Consider the following 15,012-nt stretch of genomic DNA (forward strand, 5'->3'; position numbering starts at 1 on the left):
CTTCTCAGATAGTTACCTTTTAATTGGATATAAATATTAATAAGTGATTCACATTTCAAGTATGCTGAGATCCTTCAAAAACATAGTCTTTCACTATTTTCATCAATTAATATTGCAATCCAATTCACATACCTTTCCAATAGCTTCTGTGTGATGTTGTGTACATATCTGAAGTCTGCTAACCCAATGCTGTCGTTCTTTAGCATCTGTGGCTAATAAAGACAACCTAGAAGTTATTTACTTTTAAATCTGTCTCTGAAATTTCATTAACACTTGATTGTCTGTAACACTGAAGGAGAGTTAAATCACTAACTGAAAACCAAAACTTTATTCTCAAATTCCAAAAAACAGTCATCCCTGACAAGGGAGAAGAGTAAAAACTGAAGCCCACCCAACCTAGTAAAGACATTGCTGCGAATATAGGAAGTAAATCTGAACACACACATTATTACACATAGTGGATATTATACATATCCACATATACAGTGGATAAGTCACATATGGAGAAAACAGGATTTGGCTACAAACTATATAATTTTTCTTAGAAAAAATATTCTCTGAAAAATATTTTTAAAAATCAAATATGACTCTTGCATTAAACACAGTAGCTCAAAATATTTGGTGACACTGTACCTTTAGATCTTAGATAATTATTCAAACAGGACAAGCTAGTCGCTGTGTAAGACACCTGATGTGTATATACCAAAGGAAAACACAAACTACTCCCAAATGAAAAGTTATTAAGAAAAAGATTTATGTCTTATTTTTTAAAACCATGTGAATTCTAAATATGCATATTAGTCATAGGGTAAGAGGGTGAAGGTCAACAGCCCAGATCATGTGAAGGGATGGTGTATTTTCTTAGGACAAATATAAAAAAAAACAACTGAAAAGGAATTCTATTTTAATGCATTTCTCAATAAGCAGGATACTGTTTAGTAATGATTACAAAAGCTTTTGGTGGAAAAGCCATCCCTACATACAACATGCTTGGTTCAATGACCATCTGGGGGAAAGTGGTTCATTTACGGAAAGATTTTATAAACTCATTAAATATCATTATTTAATACATAAATTCAGTTCATGGAGAAGTTCAGAAATCTGTGTTCTTCCCACAGCTAGCTTAATAATTCATTAATTTCTGTTCTCCAAAAGACAAAAGAAAACAAACAAAAAAAGGGCAACAAACCAAAGTGACAAAGTAGGAGTGGCCTCAAGTGAAAAAGAAAAGACACCACATTAATTTTCACTTTAAGCACTCGTAGCCTACCTCTGAGTTTATATTGCTCCCCGCTGGCAGCATTTACAGTGAAGGTATGAGAGTCCTCATCACTGGGGGATATTACAGCTCCAGCTAGATGCAAAGTACCTCTGGGCTTCTGATTTCTAGATTGTTCATTCACAAAGTACTCCAATAGTCCAGCTTCATTATTTAAAACGAAAAACCTATAATGATGAGGAATCTGGGTTTTTAAACATTCAAAGCTTCTCTATAAAACCTCTTATCTGTGTAGTTATAGAAAAGTACAATCCACTAACATTAAAAATATTTGGGAAAAGATGGCTTCATATTTCCCAATGAAGAAGGATACTAAATTAACAGAGGTTGTAGATTTTTAAGCTACATGAAAAAAAAAAAAAGAGCCAAGGAGAGAGCTGGGTAAAGTATGCAGTTAGTTAGGGTATAACACAAAGGTAGGAAGTAATACAGTTAATCTTTTAATAATTCTTTAAAAAAAATTCTCCTGACTTATCCTATCAAAGGATAAGAATGAGGGTTCTCAAAAGAACTGGAAACAACTTAAAAAATACAAAAATTTGATCCAAATCGTTAATAGATAAATACAAATCAAAATAACTGAGGTTTTGCTCGAACTCAGCAAATGGGGGAAAACAACAAAAGACTGAGAAACTGCCTTAGAGAGACTATGGGAAGATAAGCACACTAATGCACACTTGTCCAGGGTCACATAGCTAGTGAGTGTTTGAGACCAAATCTGAACTCAAGTCTTCCTAATTTCAGGCCCAGAACTCTATCCACTGTGTCAACCAGCTGCCTTTCAGAAAGCTCTTATAAATATCAGGATATTCAGCGCAACCCTTTTGTGGTAGCAAAGAACTGGAGTAGGTGGCCATAATAAATGCTTTATAGACTGATTTACTGACCAACTGGGAATAGAACCAGGAAAACTATATGTATACATGTGTGCATACACACACATATACACACATACGTATATATATTTACATATATATTATATTATATATAAAAAGTAGGTGACAACATAAACAAAAAGAGTAATAAAACAAAACTACTGCATAATTACAATTAGCTTCCAGAAAAGAGTTGAAAACATTCACCTCCCTCCCTTAAATACAGATATGAGATATAGATACAGAATACTAAGGATAAGGAAAATTGCCTCTATCATCAGAAATGGTCAATGCATTAGTTGTACCAATGTAACTTTTTTCGGGAAGGACAGTTAGATATATTTGGAAACGAATGTTTATATAACAAAAAGCATTACTAAAAGTACTAATAGACACCAAATATTTTTGAAAATTAAAACATTATCTGTGTCTTATTGGTATTTAGTTTATTATTACTGAGGTTGCTTAAGTTACAGTAAAAAAGGCAAAAGTCTTTAAAGACACAATTTTAAAAAGGCACAATTTTCAATCCTTGCTTAAGACACAAATGCTTTATTCTAGTACTAGTGAGACAACAGAAGAGACTGATGATAGAAAATCATATTTAGGCCAAGAAAAAACATAAAGATAATTTAATCCAACCCTTTCATTTTAAAAACAAAAAATGAAGCCCAAAGAGAAAAATTAATTTTCCCCAAATCACATAGTAAACAGCAGTTGGGATTTGAACCCAAGCTCTTTCAAAGAATGATTTCTCTCCTAAATTCATCATAAAGGAGATAAACAGCTGTCCAAAGAGATTCTGTGTCAGAAATTCCAGTTATAAAATAAATGGAAATAATCCATCTATTCATTCATTATAACATCATCTGACACTGACACCATTCTAATACAGACCGTCATTACCTCACATCTGCGTTATTCAATAGGTGATGATGTGTCTGCCTGCCTCATGACCCTCTGCTCCACTGAGCCACTACAATGATTTTTCTAGAATGCAGGTCTGATAACAGCACTCCCCAAATTCAATAAACCTTCATAACCTAACTCCCTCTAATCTTTTCAATCTTCTTATACCTTACTCCCCAAGAAGTACTCTTCAATCCAGTGAGATGTTCACTGCTCAGCTCCAGGCATTTTCTCTGGCTGTCATCCATGCCAGGACTGCTTTCTTCTGCTGCTCCTAACTACTGACCACCTGGTTTCCTTTAAGTCTCAACTAAAATTTCACCTCTGCAGCTTTACCCATGGTAATTATTTACTATTTATACTATATATAGATTGCTTTGTACAGATTTATTTGAATGCTGTCCCCCTGGTTCAACTGTAAATTCCATGATGGCAGGAACTCGCCTTTTTTTGTATCCTCAGAATTTAGCACCATGCCTGAGACATAAAGGCATCTAATAAGTACTGATAATTTATTACTGACAAAGAAACCGATTTAAGCTTTGCATTAGTTAAAAAAAAAATCAGGATAAGAAAGAGTCCTGGTTAGACTATTGGACTTGGAGTCACAAAGACCTCATTGTTTAAATCTTCTCTGTGATATGCAACTCATTAAGATCATAAGTTATAAGGTGGGATCTCTGACATCCACAAAATTACGGATTCAAAATAACAGATCTCCGATGTACTGATTTATCAGTTAAAAGACTAAATGAATTAAGTTAGCAGCTATGAAACTGGTCAAAACCAGAGAAGACAAGAATTTAAAGTCAGAATATTTTAAATCCTGTTCTTTTTACACTACATTATGCTGAGATTATAATTTTTTTAAAAGCAATTGGGGTTAAGTAACTTGCCCAAGGTTACACGGCCAGTTTTTTTGTGTGGGTGTTAAATATCTGAGACCGGAACCAATCCCAGGTGCTCCTGACTCCGGGGCCGGTGGTGCTCTTACTCACTGCACCACCTAGCTGCCCCTGAGATTATAAATTAAGCTGAAATTCTATAGATGGGGAGGGCCGAGAGATAATTTTGGAAAGAAATAGTTGGGGAAGGAGATTTTTGGGTACTGACTATAATCTGGCCAAAATAAAATGGAAACAATCATAAACACCCAGCAATGTATATACACACTGCATATACTAGCAAATGAAGGAAAGATGAAGAGAAATATTTGGAGAAGCAATATGGTGTAATGGAAAGAAAGGTACACTTGCAGTCAGGAGACAATAGGGTTTAAATACCAGCTCTGAAACTTACTGATTGGATAACCATGGATAAATCATTTAACCTCTCTCAATAATAGCTTCCTCATCTATAAAATAGGGAAAACTTAGATTGCTTGTCATATGGTTTAAATGAAAAAATGTTTAATTTAATCAATACATTATTTTGACACAATAGGTACTTTTCAAGTAACACTCAAACAACCCCTCATTCCCACTCCCTGCAACAAAGTACATTCCCTAAAAATACTGTATTGATTACTAACAGAATAAAAAAGGAAGGATACAGTCCTGAACTTTACTGGTATGTTACTTACACTGACTATTATATTTGTTGTATTGTGCATGTGGTTTTTTTTCAGCTCTGCTTTATTCAGTATCAACTTCATACAAATCTTCCCATATTTCCTCAAATTACTCATATTCTTCATTCCTTACAGTACAAAAATATTGTATTATCATACTACAACTTAAGTAATCACTAGAAAATTATTGGGCACATTTTTGTTTCCAGCTTTTTGTTATTACAAATAATGCTCTTTCAATATTACTGATTAGGGCTATATTCCAAAGAGATTGAAGAAAAAGGACCCATATGCACAAAAAAAGTTATAGAAACTTCTTTTGTTGTTGACAAAGAATTGGAAACTTAGGGGGTATCCACCAACTGAGGAATGACTGAATAAGTTATGGCATGTGAGTATAATGCAATACTATTGTGCTGTAAGAAATGATGGAAAAAGGATGTTTTAGGAAAACTCAGGAAGATTTATAAGAACTCACGCAGAGTGAAATAAGCAAAACCAGAATAATCTATGCAGTAACAGTAGTATTATAAAGAAAATCAACTCTGAAATACTTAGTAACTCTTATCAGAACAATGACTCATCACAATACCAAAGGACTGGTGATAGAACATGCTATTTACTTCCAGATAGAGAAATTATAGATTCAGAGTATAAACTGAAGCTTATTGTTTTTTCTTTCTTGGGTGGGAGGGTGAGGAAGGCGCAAAAATGGATAATGTGGAAATCTGTTTTCTTCCTTATACATTATTTGTAATAGATATTGGTTTTCTTGCCTTCTCAATAGGTAGGGAAGGGGAGAAAGAAAGGGAAAGAATTTGGAACTGAAATTTTTTTTTAAAGCTTCTGTGCTTCAAACAAACAAACAAAAAAACATCCAAACCCCCAAAATAAAATGTTCTTTGCAAACCTGAAGCACTATAAAAATGTCAGCTATATTACCTCCTATGAAACTACTATGAATTTAGCACCACAGAGTAAAAGAAGAGGTATATGGTATTAGTTTTATCTTAACAAATTTTACGATCTATTTAGGAAACAAGATACACGTTAATCATTGAATGAAATAGTATTAGAGCAAATTGCATTATATACTGATAATAAAGTGATAAACTCTACCAATTATGTGGTATAGTAATATAGGCACTTAGTCCCCCCAAAAATGCTAAAGGGAGAAATCACCAAGTAGTTGTTCTGTTGGTATCTTACTCTATATGCCCCAAATTAGGCTCGTTTTGTTCCCTTAAAACTTGGTCTTTCTCAAGTACAAGTATCCTCCTCAACTCTGCTCGATCAATTACTACTCACACTTCAAGAGTCAGTTTACCTACTGCCTCTTCTTTCCCTTCTCTAAACTTTCACAGACTTTCACATGTTTTATTAAAATTTCACCTTCCACCTCGTATCCTGGTTTTGTATTCTCCATAAACTTTAAGCTGAGTGCCTTATACATACTAGGGATACACAGAAATATTTGCTGAAAAGATGAATGTGGGCTAGCATTTATAGATGTAAATTACCACTTTGGAAACCTTCCCAGGTGTTTTTCCCTTTTGTCTGAGAGGTCTATAGATGGAAAAGCAAGTTTTAAATAAAAATCCTGTACTTGATCTATTTGAGAATAGCCAGAGGAATTGTTAAATAGCTTGAGTGTAATTCTATCACAACAAATCTTTGCCTGGAAAAATTGCAATACAGGGGGTGACCTTTATTTGGAATCTTAAAAAATCTATTTGGGTTGCAGAAGGGCTAAAAATATATGAGGACACATAATCCACACAGGAAGGAAAGCTTAAGTTAAAATGGGATATTACACTCACTCCCACTTTGGTAAGAGGGAGCAGGGGAGAAGGCAGAGGATCTCTATCTCTTTTTCTCTCTTCTCTACTATGTCCTAACTAATAAAAAAAAATGTGTAGATACTTTTAAAAGCTGAATGATAAATAAATGGTGATTTTGAATTATAATTTAAAATGCTATGGAGATATGCAACTCTTACCTTAGGAAACAAGTTACGTGTTAATCATTGAATAAAATAGTATTAGAGCAAAAAAAACTAATATAAGAAAATTAGGAAATTCATGTATTGCAAAGGCCTTTCGGAGAAAAAAGAAACTGGTAAAATAACATCTAGGACATTTTTCAGAAAGTGAGTATCTAATTCTTAAATTATTTGTTTATATAAGAGCAAAAGCTTTTTGATACTCAAGGAAAAAAAATTATGGTAAAAGTTTCCCAAGCAATCTTCAAAAGAAGAAATACAAATATAAACAGTCATATAAAACATTCATATGAACATTCTAAATACAATAAACGAAACATAAATTAAAGCAACTCTGAAGTTTCTCTTCCCACTCACTGGCTTGGCAAAGAAGACAAAACTGCAAATGTAGAGGAGACTATGGAAAGACAAACACACTAATGTATTGCTTCTAAAGCTGTGAACTGGTCCAATTTTCTGGAGAATGATTTGGCGTAATACTAGAAAAGTCAATATATTGTGTTGCTTGCTGCTCTGGGCATTTATTTGAAAGACATGGGGAAAGGTCCCCCATATACAAAAATATTTATAGCAGTCCTTTGTGTGGCAGGAAAGAAGTGGAAACAAAGATGTAAATGGATGTAGTGGCAGTGGACTGAGAAATGACTGAACAGTTAGTGGCATATGTGTGCAACAGAATAATAAAGTTCCATAATAAAAAAAAACATTAAAAATTGAGGGAATCTTGGAAGACTAGTAACAAGTGAAGTTAAGAAAAACAATTTACACAATGACTACAATAATGTAAAGCAAAACTACTGAAAGACATCAGGCCTCTGACCATGTAGAGACTAACTTTGACTTCTTAAGACTGAAAGTGAAGGATGTTGTACCTACCCACCTCTCCCCTTTTGCTGGGTGGAGAGATGGTGCACTCAGAGTGTGAGTTCCAACAATGTATTAGAGTGCCTATTCTTCTGCAATCCCCACAACGTTGTCTGTTGCCATTTTTGCCAATTTGCTGGGTGTGAAGGTGCAACCTCAAGTTGTTTTGATTTATCTTTCTATTATCACAGATTTGGATTAGAGATTCATAACATGGTTATGAAGGCAGTGTAATTCTTCTGATGTTTGTTCAGCACCTTTAACCATGTATCTATTGGGGAATGGCTACTAATCAAACACACACACACACACACACACACACACTCTCTCTCTCTCTCTCTTGCTCTCACATAAAAAACTTTTTAAGGAAATGTGATATAAAGTTTTTTTTTTTCCTGTTTGACCACTTCCCTTCTTATCTCAGGTGCATTAATGTAGTCCCTACAGAAGCTTTTCAGTTTCAAGTAGTCAATGTTATCCATTCCATCTTTTCCAATTACTTATCTTTTATTTGATTAAGAATACATCTTGGGGCAGCTAGATGGAGCAGTGAATAGAGCATGGGCCCTGGAGTCAGGAGGACCTGAGATCAAATCCAGCCTCAGATACTTAACACTTACTAGACATGTGACCTTGGGCAACAATTGCCTTGCCTTCCCCCTCCAAAAAGGAAAAAAAAAATCTCTTACCCATAATTATAAGAGGTATATGGTCTGCTCCTCTTCTAATTTTTTTATAGTATGATCTATAACATTAAGGTTACATATTCATTTAGAATATATTGTGGAGCAGGGTGTAAGCTGTTGGAATAAGCCTGATTTCTGACAGAAAGAAAGCCTTCTAGATTTCTAAGCAATTTTTGTCAAGTAGGGAGTTTCCCCCTATGTAATTTATGTTTTCCACTTTATCAAAGACTGGATTATTGAGTTCTATTCTTTCTAAATCTCCCATGTCTGTTCCACCAATCTCTCTATTCTTTAATTAATAGTAGATGGTTTGATGACTCCTGTTTTATAATATGCTTTAATACCTGGAAGTGCTTGTCCTCCTTCAGCCTTACTTCTTTTCATCATTTCTCTTGATATTCTAGATCTTTTTGTTATTTTTTTAATCAAGTTTTGAACAGTATCCTCTTGGTAATCTGAATCTGATTGGTATACCATGAAAAGGGTAAATTAATTTTAGTAGTATTGTCATTTTTATTACAGCCTAGCCATGAGCATTGAATATTCCTCCACTTATTTGGCTTGTCCTTTATTTTATTAAAAAGCACTTTGCAAACTGAATCTATACAAGTCTTTTGTGTGCTTCTGGAGGTTTATCTCCAGATATTTTAAGTATGTTGTAATTATTTGGAAAGGGTTTTCCCTTTCTACTATTGCTTCTTGTGTTTTGCTATTATATAAAAATGTTGTAGATTTCTGAGTATTTATTTTGTAGCCTACAACTTTGCTGATTGACTCAACTGTGTTTTGGTCGACAATATTCAATGTGGGAAAGGTAGAATAATAGACACACTAATACACTGGTGATGGAGCTGTGAAATGGTACAATCCTTCTGGAAAGCAATTTGGAATTATGCAAACAAGGTGGCTAAAATGTCTATACTCTCTGAACCAGAGACTCCATTACTGGGCTTATATCTCAAGGAAACCATTAATAAGAAGAAAGTCCCCCATTTACTCCAAAATATTTATAGCAGCATTTTTGTATTATGGAAACAGAGCATATACCCATTAATTGGGAAATGGCTAAACAAACTGTGGGTTATTAATGTAATGGAACATTACTGTGCTGCAAGGAAGGATGGGAGGGATGAATACAGAGAAGCATGGAAAAATCTATATGAACCGATGCAGAGTGAAGTAAGCAGAGCCAAGAAAACAATATATATAGTAACTACAACAATGTAAATGGAAAGAATACCACACTAAAAAAATCAAAAAACAACAAAATTATAAAAACCAGTAGGACTTGAAAAAAGAGATAGAAGACATTCTCCCCCTACCCCAATCTACTCCTTTGTAGAGGAGGGAAGCCCACAGCTGTTACACACTGCACATATTTTTGGACTTTTTTTTTAATGTATCAATCAGTTGAGCTGATTTTTTTTCCTTCTCTACAAAGTATTATTTATTATGTGTAATTGTTCTCTTGGGAGGGGGAAGAGGAGGGATAAATGGGATATTATGGCAATATAGAAAAAAGAAATATTTATAAAAATTATTTTTAAAAAGAAGAAAAAGAGAGAACATGGGCTCCTTGAGAGCAAACTGTTAATTTGCTATTTGTGTCCTCATGATTTGGCACAGAATAAGTGGTGAAGAAATACATTTTAGTTAATTCATAGGTCTGAAACAAGGAATAGTGAGACAAGTTCAGTTGATGACTCTGCACAGCCCTCCCTCACTCAAATCAAAGTCAAATGGAAGTCATGTTTAGCATCTCCCTGATGTCATGGTCCTATTCAAGAAGCAAGGATAAAACACACCCTGTGAGAAGTCTGAACTGCCTGAATGGGACCCAGCTGGCCAGTTCCAGTTGGACAACTCAGCTCATCTTATCTTCTCCTCTCCACTCCAGTCCCCTCCACTTTCCTGAGGGTGTTCTGCCCAAAGGAAGGGAAATTTTGATGGAAGAAAGCTACCTAGTTAACTTGGGGTTTACTGGCTAGATTTCTTTCTCAAAGACCAAGCAAACCTTAAACCCAATTCACTCTGGATCTCCTGGACTGAACAACAACAAAAGGTTCCTACTCAAGCACCACTTACTGGTTATTTTGGGGGCCATCCTGGCTCAGAGTGAATGTATATAGTAACTATTTCTCTTTTGGTTCCCCTCCCTGCTTGGTCTTTTTTTTTTTTTTTCAATTTAAGGGTCCAACCCTAGATTCACTTCTTAAAAGAGGCCTATTCACTGCATGGGTGTTGCCTCACTCTAAGTGAAAACTTGAAAAGACCTTAGTTTAAAAGGGCCAAGGTCTCCCACTGCATCCTGAGCCATCTCCAGGTGTTCTGACTGATTATCAGGCCACAGGACCCAGATGGCTCTGGAGGAAAAAGTGAGGCTAGTAACTTTGCACAGCCCTCCCTCACTCAAATCAAAGTTAATTGCAAGTCATGTCATCATCTCCCTAATGTCAGGGTCCTCTTTGAGAATGAAGGACAAACCACAACCGCAATTCTTCTATTGCAAGAGAGGATTCTATTGGGGGGTAGGGGAGAGGTGTGAGGAGTTTTTCTGTCTTTTGTTTTCAAGGAGGGCCAAGGACATCACAGGGTGAATTGGATTTAAGTGAGGGCAAGTTGCTTAAGTTGTCAACCTCAATTTCCCAAAGTAATCGAAGTCCAGTGGCAAGACAAAAGTCAGAACAACTAGCAATGGCCGAGGGTGCAGTAGATGACCTTCAAGGCCTGACCATGTTCTTAGTGCTCCACAACACCTGCTTCAGTTGCCTTCATGGCCTTTGGAACAAACTCTTCTCATCTGCCCATTCTACTGGGAGAAATCTCCAACTGCTTGGGGCAGGACCCCCACCCCCCAACTCACCAACAGCTCTGTGGTCCAATCAGCTACCCGCAAACTGATTTAGTCCATCTGTTGAGATAGTTCAGCAGTGTGTGGCTACTGTGTATGCTACAGCTTCTTGGAAAATCAGGTGAGAGTTTAATGCCAGGTGGACACCAAAGTTGGATGAGCAGCCCTGAAAAGGGTTTGGCAAACCCTCAAAACAGAGGTGCTAATCCTATATGGAGGAGTATAGTTACTGTAAAGTGACAGTGATGTTTTTTAAAAGCATAAATTATTTTTCTAATAACATCATGGTTTCTCATCCCTGTGTCCTGGAGTGATTCTAATCAATTCAACAAATATTGGGTCAGTATTGTGCTTGATAAGTTGGAGGAGGGAAGAAAAGGGGAATGTTAAAAAAAAAAAGGCAAGAAATTAGAATAAAAAGAAAATAGAGCAGAGATAGTATATGGAAGCTCCTCACACTGGTCCAAAAATGGTAAGTCATGGGAATGAGATTTGTTTAATGAACAAAATAGAGAAATAAAGTGATTAAGTTAGAGGGTATATAAGATAATAAATCAGGTTTATAATAATAATTATACACACACAATTATGCAGACTATGTTCTAGTTATTTTCAGTTGTGTCCAACTCTTTGTGACCCGATTTGGGACTTTCTTAGCAAAGATGCTGGAGTGGTTTGACATTTCCTTATTTAGCTCATTTTATAGATGAGGAAACTGAGGCAAAGAGGGTTCAGTGACTTGCCCAGGGTCACACAGATAATAAATATCCAAGGTCACATTTGAACTCAGGAAGATGAGTCTTGGGTTTGTTTTTTTTTTCTTTTGAGTCTTTATTAATTTGTTTACTTTTAGTTTATCATGACCACAATTCCTTGAGTTTCAAATTTTCTCTCCCTCCCCTCTTCCCCCCTCCCCATGGCATACAATCAAGTACAGTATCTACAAATACTTTCACATTAGGCATTAGTCAGGTTATAAAGAAGGATTGTATCAGATGGAATGAAGAATGAGAAAGAGGAAACAAAACCGAAAAAGAAAAAGGGCAGGTAGTTTGTTTCAATCTGGGTTCAAACTCAGTTCTTTCTCTGAATGTACACATCTCTCTCCATCATGAGTCTTTTGGGTTTGACTTATGACTTTGGATTGCTGAGAAGAGTTCGGTTTATCAAAGTTGGTCATCACACATATGTTGTGTCTGTAATTGTGTACAAATTCCTCCTGGCTCTACTCTTCTCACTCAGCATCAGATCGTATAAGCCTCTCCAGGTAAATATGAAGTCCATCTGCTCCTCATTTCTTATTGCACAATAGTACTTTTAACATGCATATACCATAACTTGTTCAGCCATTCCCCAATTGATGGGCACTCCCTTAATTTCCAGTTCTTTGCTACCACAAGAAGAGCTGCTATAAACATTTTTGTACATATGGGTCTTTTTCCCACTTTTATGATCTCTTTGGGATACAACCCTAGAAGTGGTATTGCTGGGTCAAAGGATATGAAAGTATTTATAGCCCTTTGGGCATAATTCCAGATTGCTTTCCAGAATGGTTGGATCAGTTCACAACTCCACCAGCAATGCATTAGTGTTCCATTTTGTCCACATCCTCTCCAGCATTTGTCATTTTCCTGTTTTGTCATCTTAGCCAATCTGACCGGTGAGATGTGGTACCTCAGTTGTTTTGATTTCCATTTCTCTAATCAATAGTGATTTAGAGCATTTTTTCATATGCTTATAAATATCTTTAATTTCTTCCTCTGTAAGGAAGAAATATATACTTTGCCTGTTCATATACTTTGACCATTTATCAATTGGGGAATGACTTGTATTCTTATAGATTTGACTCAATTCTCTGTGTATTTTAGAAGTGAGTCCTTTATCAATGACATAGGTTGTAAAAATTCTTTCCCAATTTTCTACTTCCCTCCTAATCCTGGTTACATTGGCTTTGTTCGTACAGAAGCGTTTCAATTTAATGTAATCAAAATTATCCATTTTGCATTTTATAATGCCCTCTAGTTCTTGTTTGGTCACAAAGTCTTCCCCTCTCCACAAATCTGACAGGCAAACTATTCCTTGCTCTCCCAGACTGCTTAGAGTAGCAGCCTTTATACCTAGATCATGCACCCATTTAGACTTGATTTTGGTATATGGTATTAGATAATGGTCTATGCCCAGTTTCTGCCATACTATATTCCAGTTTTCCCAGCAGTTTTTGTCAAATAGTGAGTTCTTATGCCAAAAACTGGGGTCTTTGGGTTTATCAAACAGTAGATTACTATAGTCATTGACTGCTGAGTCTCGTGTACCCAATCTATTCCATTGATCCACTCCTCTATTCCTCAGCCAGTATCAAGTAGTTCTGAAGACTGCTGCTTTATAATACAGACTGAAATCTGGTATAGCTAGTCTACCATCCCTAGCATTTCTTTTCATTAATTCCCTTGATATTCTGGACCTTTTGTTCCTTCCAAGTGAATTTTGTTACTATTTTTTCTAGCTCTATAAGGTAGTTTTTTGGTAAATTAATTGGTATGCACTAAATATATAATTTAATTTAGGTAAAATTGTCATTTTTATTATATTAGCTCGACCCAGCCACGAGCAATTGATGTCTTTCCAATTAGTTAGATCTGACTTTATTTGTGTGAAAAGTGTTTTGTAGTTGTGTTCATATAGGTCTTAGGTTTACTTTGGCAGGTAGATGCCCAAATATTTTATAATGTCTACAGTCGAGTCTTAGTTTTATAAACACAAACTCTAAGGAAAAAAAAATTTAAGAGGAAGCCTGTGTGTAAGCACAAACAAGAATGGCAAAGAATGGCAACTATCACTTCTCTTCGTACTTCTGTCACATTCCTCACAGGGCCTGCTCAAAATCTTGTGCCTTCTTTTTCTTTCTCAGTAAATGATTTCACAACCCTCTTTACTGAGAGATACAAGATCATTACCTCAATTTCCCACCTCTTAACTTCAAAGTTTCTATGTATCTTCACTCATCTCATCCTACTTATCTCCTGTCTCAAAGGAAAAGGCATCCTTCCTGAGGTCTAATGTACTCAGAATCCCCTAGAATGTTGTTCCCTTGATCACCTTTCCTTCTTGTGTGTTGTTTTCCTTTGTACTCATTTCTTTTACACTACCTGCAAACAACCTCGGGAAAGCCAGGAGTGAGAGGAATGGCTGTACTGCTTACTAAAGATTTCTTATGAAGTGGGGTTGGAATGTAGTCAGGGTAGATTGTTTGACTTTGAATCAGAAAGGCCAGGATTCCAATCTCACCTCAGCCTTGCCCTGCATCATCCTAAGCAAGTCACTTAACATCTCTGGGCCTCAGTTTCTTAAGTGTACAATGAGAGGGTTGTGCTCGATGACCTCTAAGGTCTCTTCTAGCCTTAAATCTAAGAGCTTATGATCCCGTAAAACAGGAAAAGTAAAAAAATCAGTTTAACCTGTCAATAAGATTATTAAATTTCATGTATTTTCCTATGAAGTATATAATATTCAAACTTCTGGCCTGACAGCTTGAGTTTCTGAAAGGTAAAACCAGGATAAAAAGGGAGCTAAGGTTCATAGTCGATGACCAAGCCTTAAAATCTAATCTTCTTTCTCACCTGGGGGTGGGTACTTTTTACCATCTTTAAGGTAGTTATGTCAAGAGGATTACAAATCTCTTCCCTCAGTTCAACTCCATTCCATTCCTCCCTCCTTCTAGATTCTGGAATCTAAAAGCTCTTTCCCAAAGTGGTCCTGGAATAATGTGAATAAGCCCACCCGGATACCCAGAAGGAAAGCAGGGGATAGTGGGATAAGAGAACCAGTAAGGAAGAAATAGTTCCCGAACTACAAAACTCAAGGAGCTAAGGAATGCTGATACAAGAGGGAGATAAAAAGTCCTTAATCTCTAAAAATCCTAAACAGTGTAGGGTTGAAGATAAAAGTCTCTTTTTCAGAAACAGTATAAGCAGGGAAT

At 35.9% G+C, this 15,012-nt stretch overlaps 1 protein-coding gene across 2 annotated transcripts in view; it reads right to left on the reverse strand.

The window, feature by feature from the left end:
- The window catches only part of OSBPL11 (oxysterol binding protein like 11), a 103,470-nt gene that overhangs the window by 57,025 nt on the left and 31,433 nt on the right, over positions 1-15,012 (reverse strand). The window contains exons 1-3 of one of the 2 annotated variants that reach the window (XM_069064978.1): positions 3,232-3,353; positions 1,271-1,446; positions 133-212 (exon numbers count right to left, since the gene is read on the reverse strand). In XM_069064978.1, the coding sequence (XP_068921079.1) occupies positions 133-212; positions 1,271-1,446; positions 3,232-3,311 (336 nt within the window). In that variant the 5' untranslated portion in view covers positions 3,312-3,353. Of the gene's footprint in view, positions 1-132; positions 213-1,270; positions 1,447-3,231; positions 3,354-15,012 lie in introns of those variants that run through there. The other variant, XM_069064977.1, reaches the window with a different exon arrangement.

The sequence above is a fragment of the Petaurus breviceps genome, unplaced genomic scaffold, assembly GCF_028583685.1.
Source record: "Petaurus breviceps papuanus isolate PSGF00001 unplaced genomic scaffold, PetGlider_PUasm1.0 90654, whole genome shotgun sequence".
In the NCBI taxonomy this organism is placed as follows: domain Eukaryota; kingdom Metazoa; phylum Chordata; class Mammalia; order Diprotodontia; family Petauridae; genus Petaurus; species Petaurus breviceps.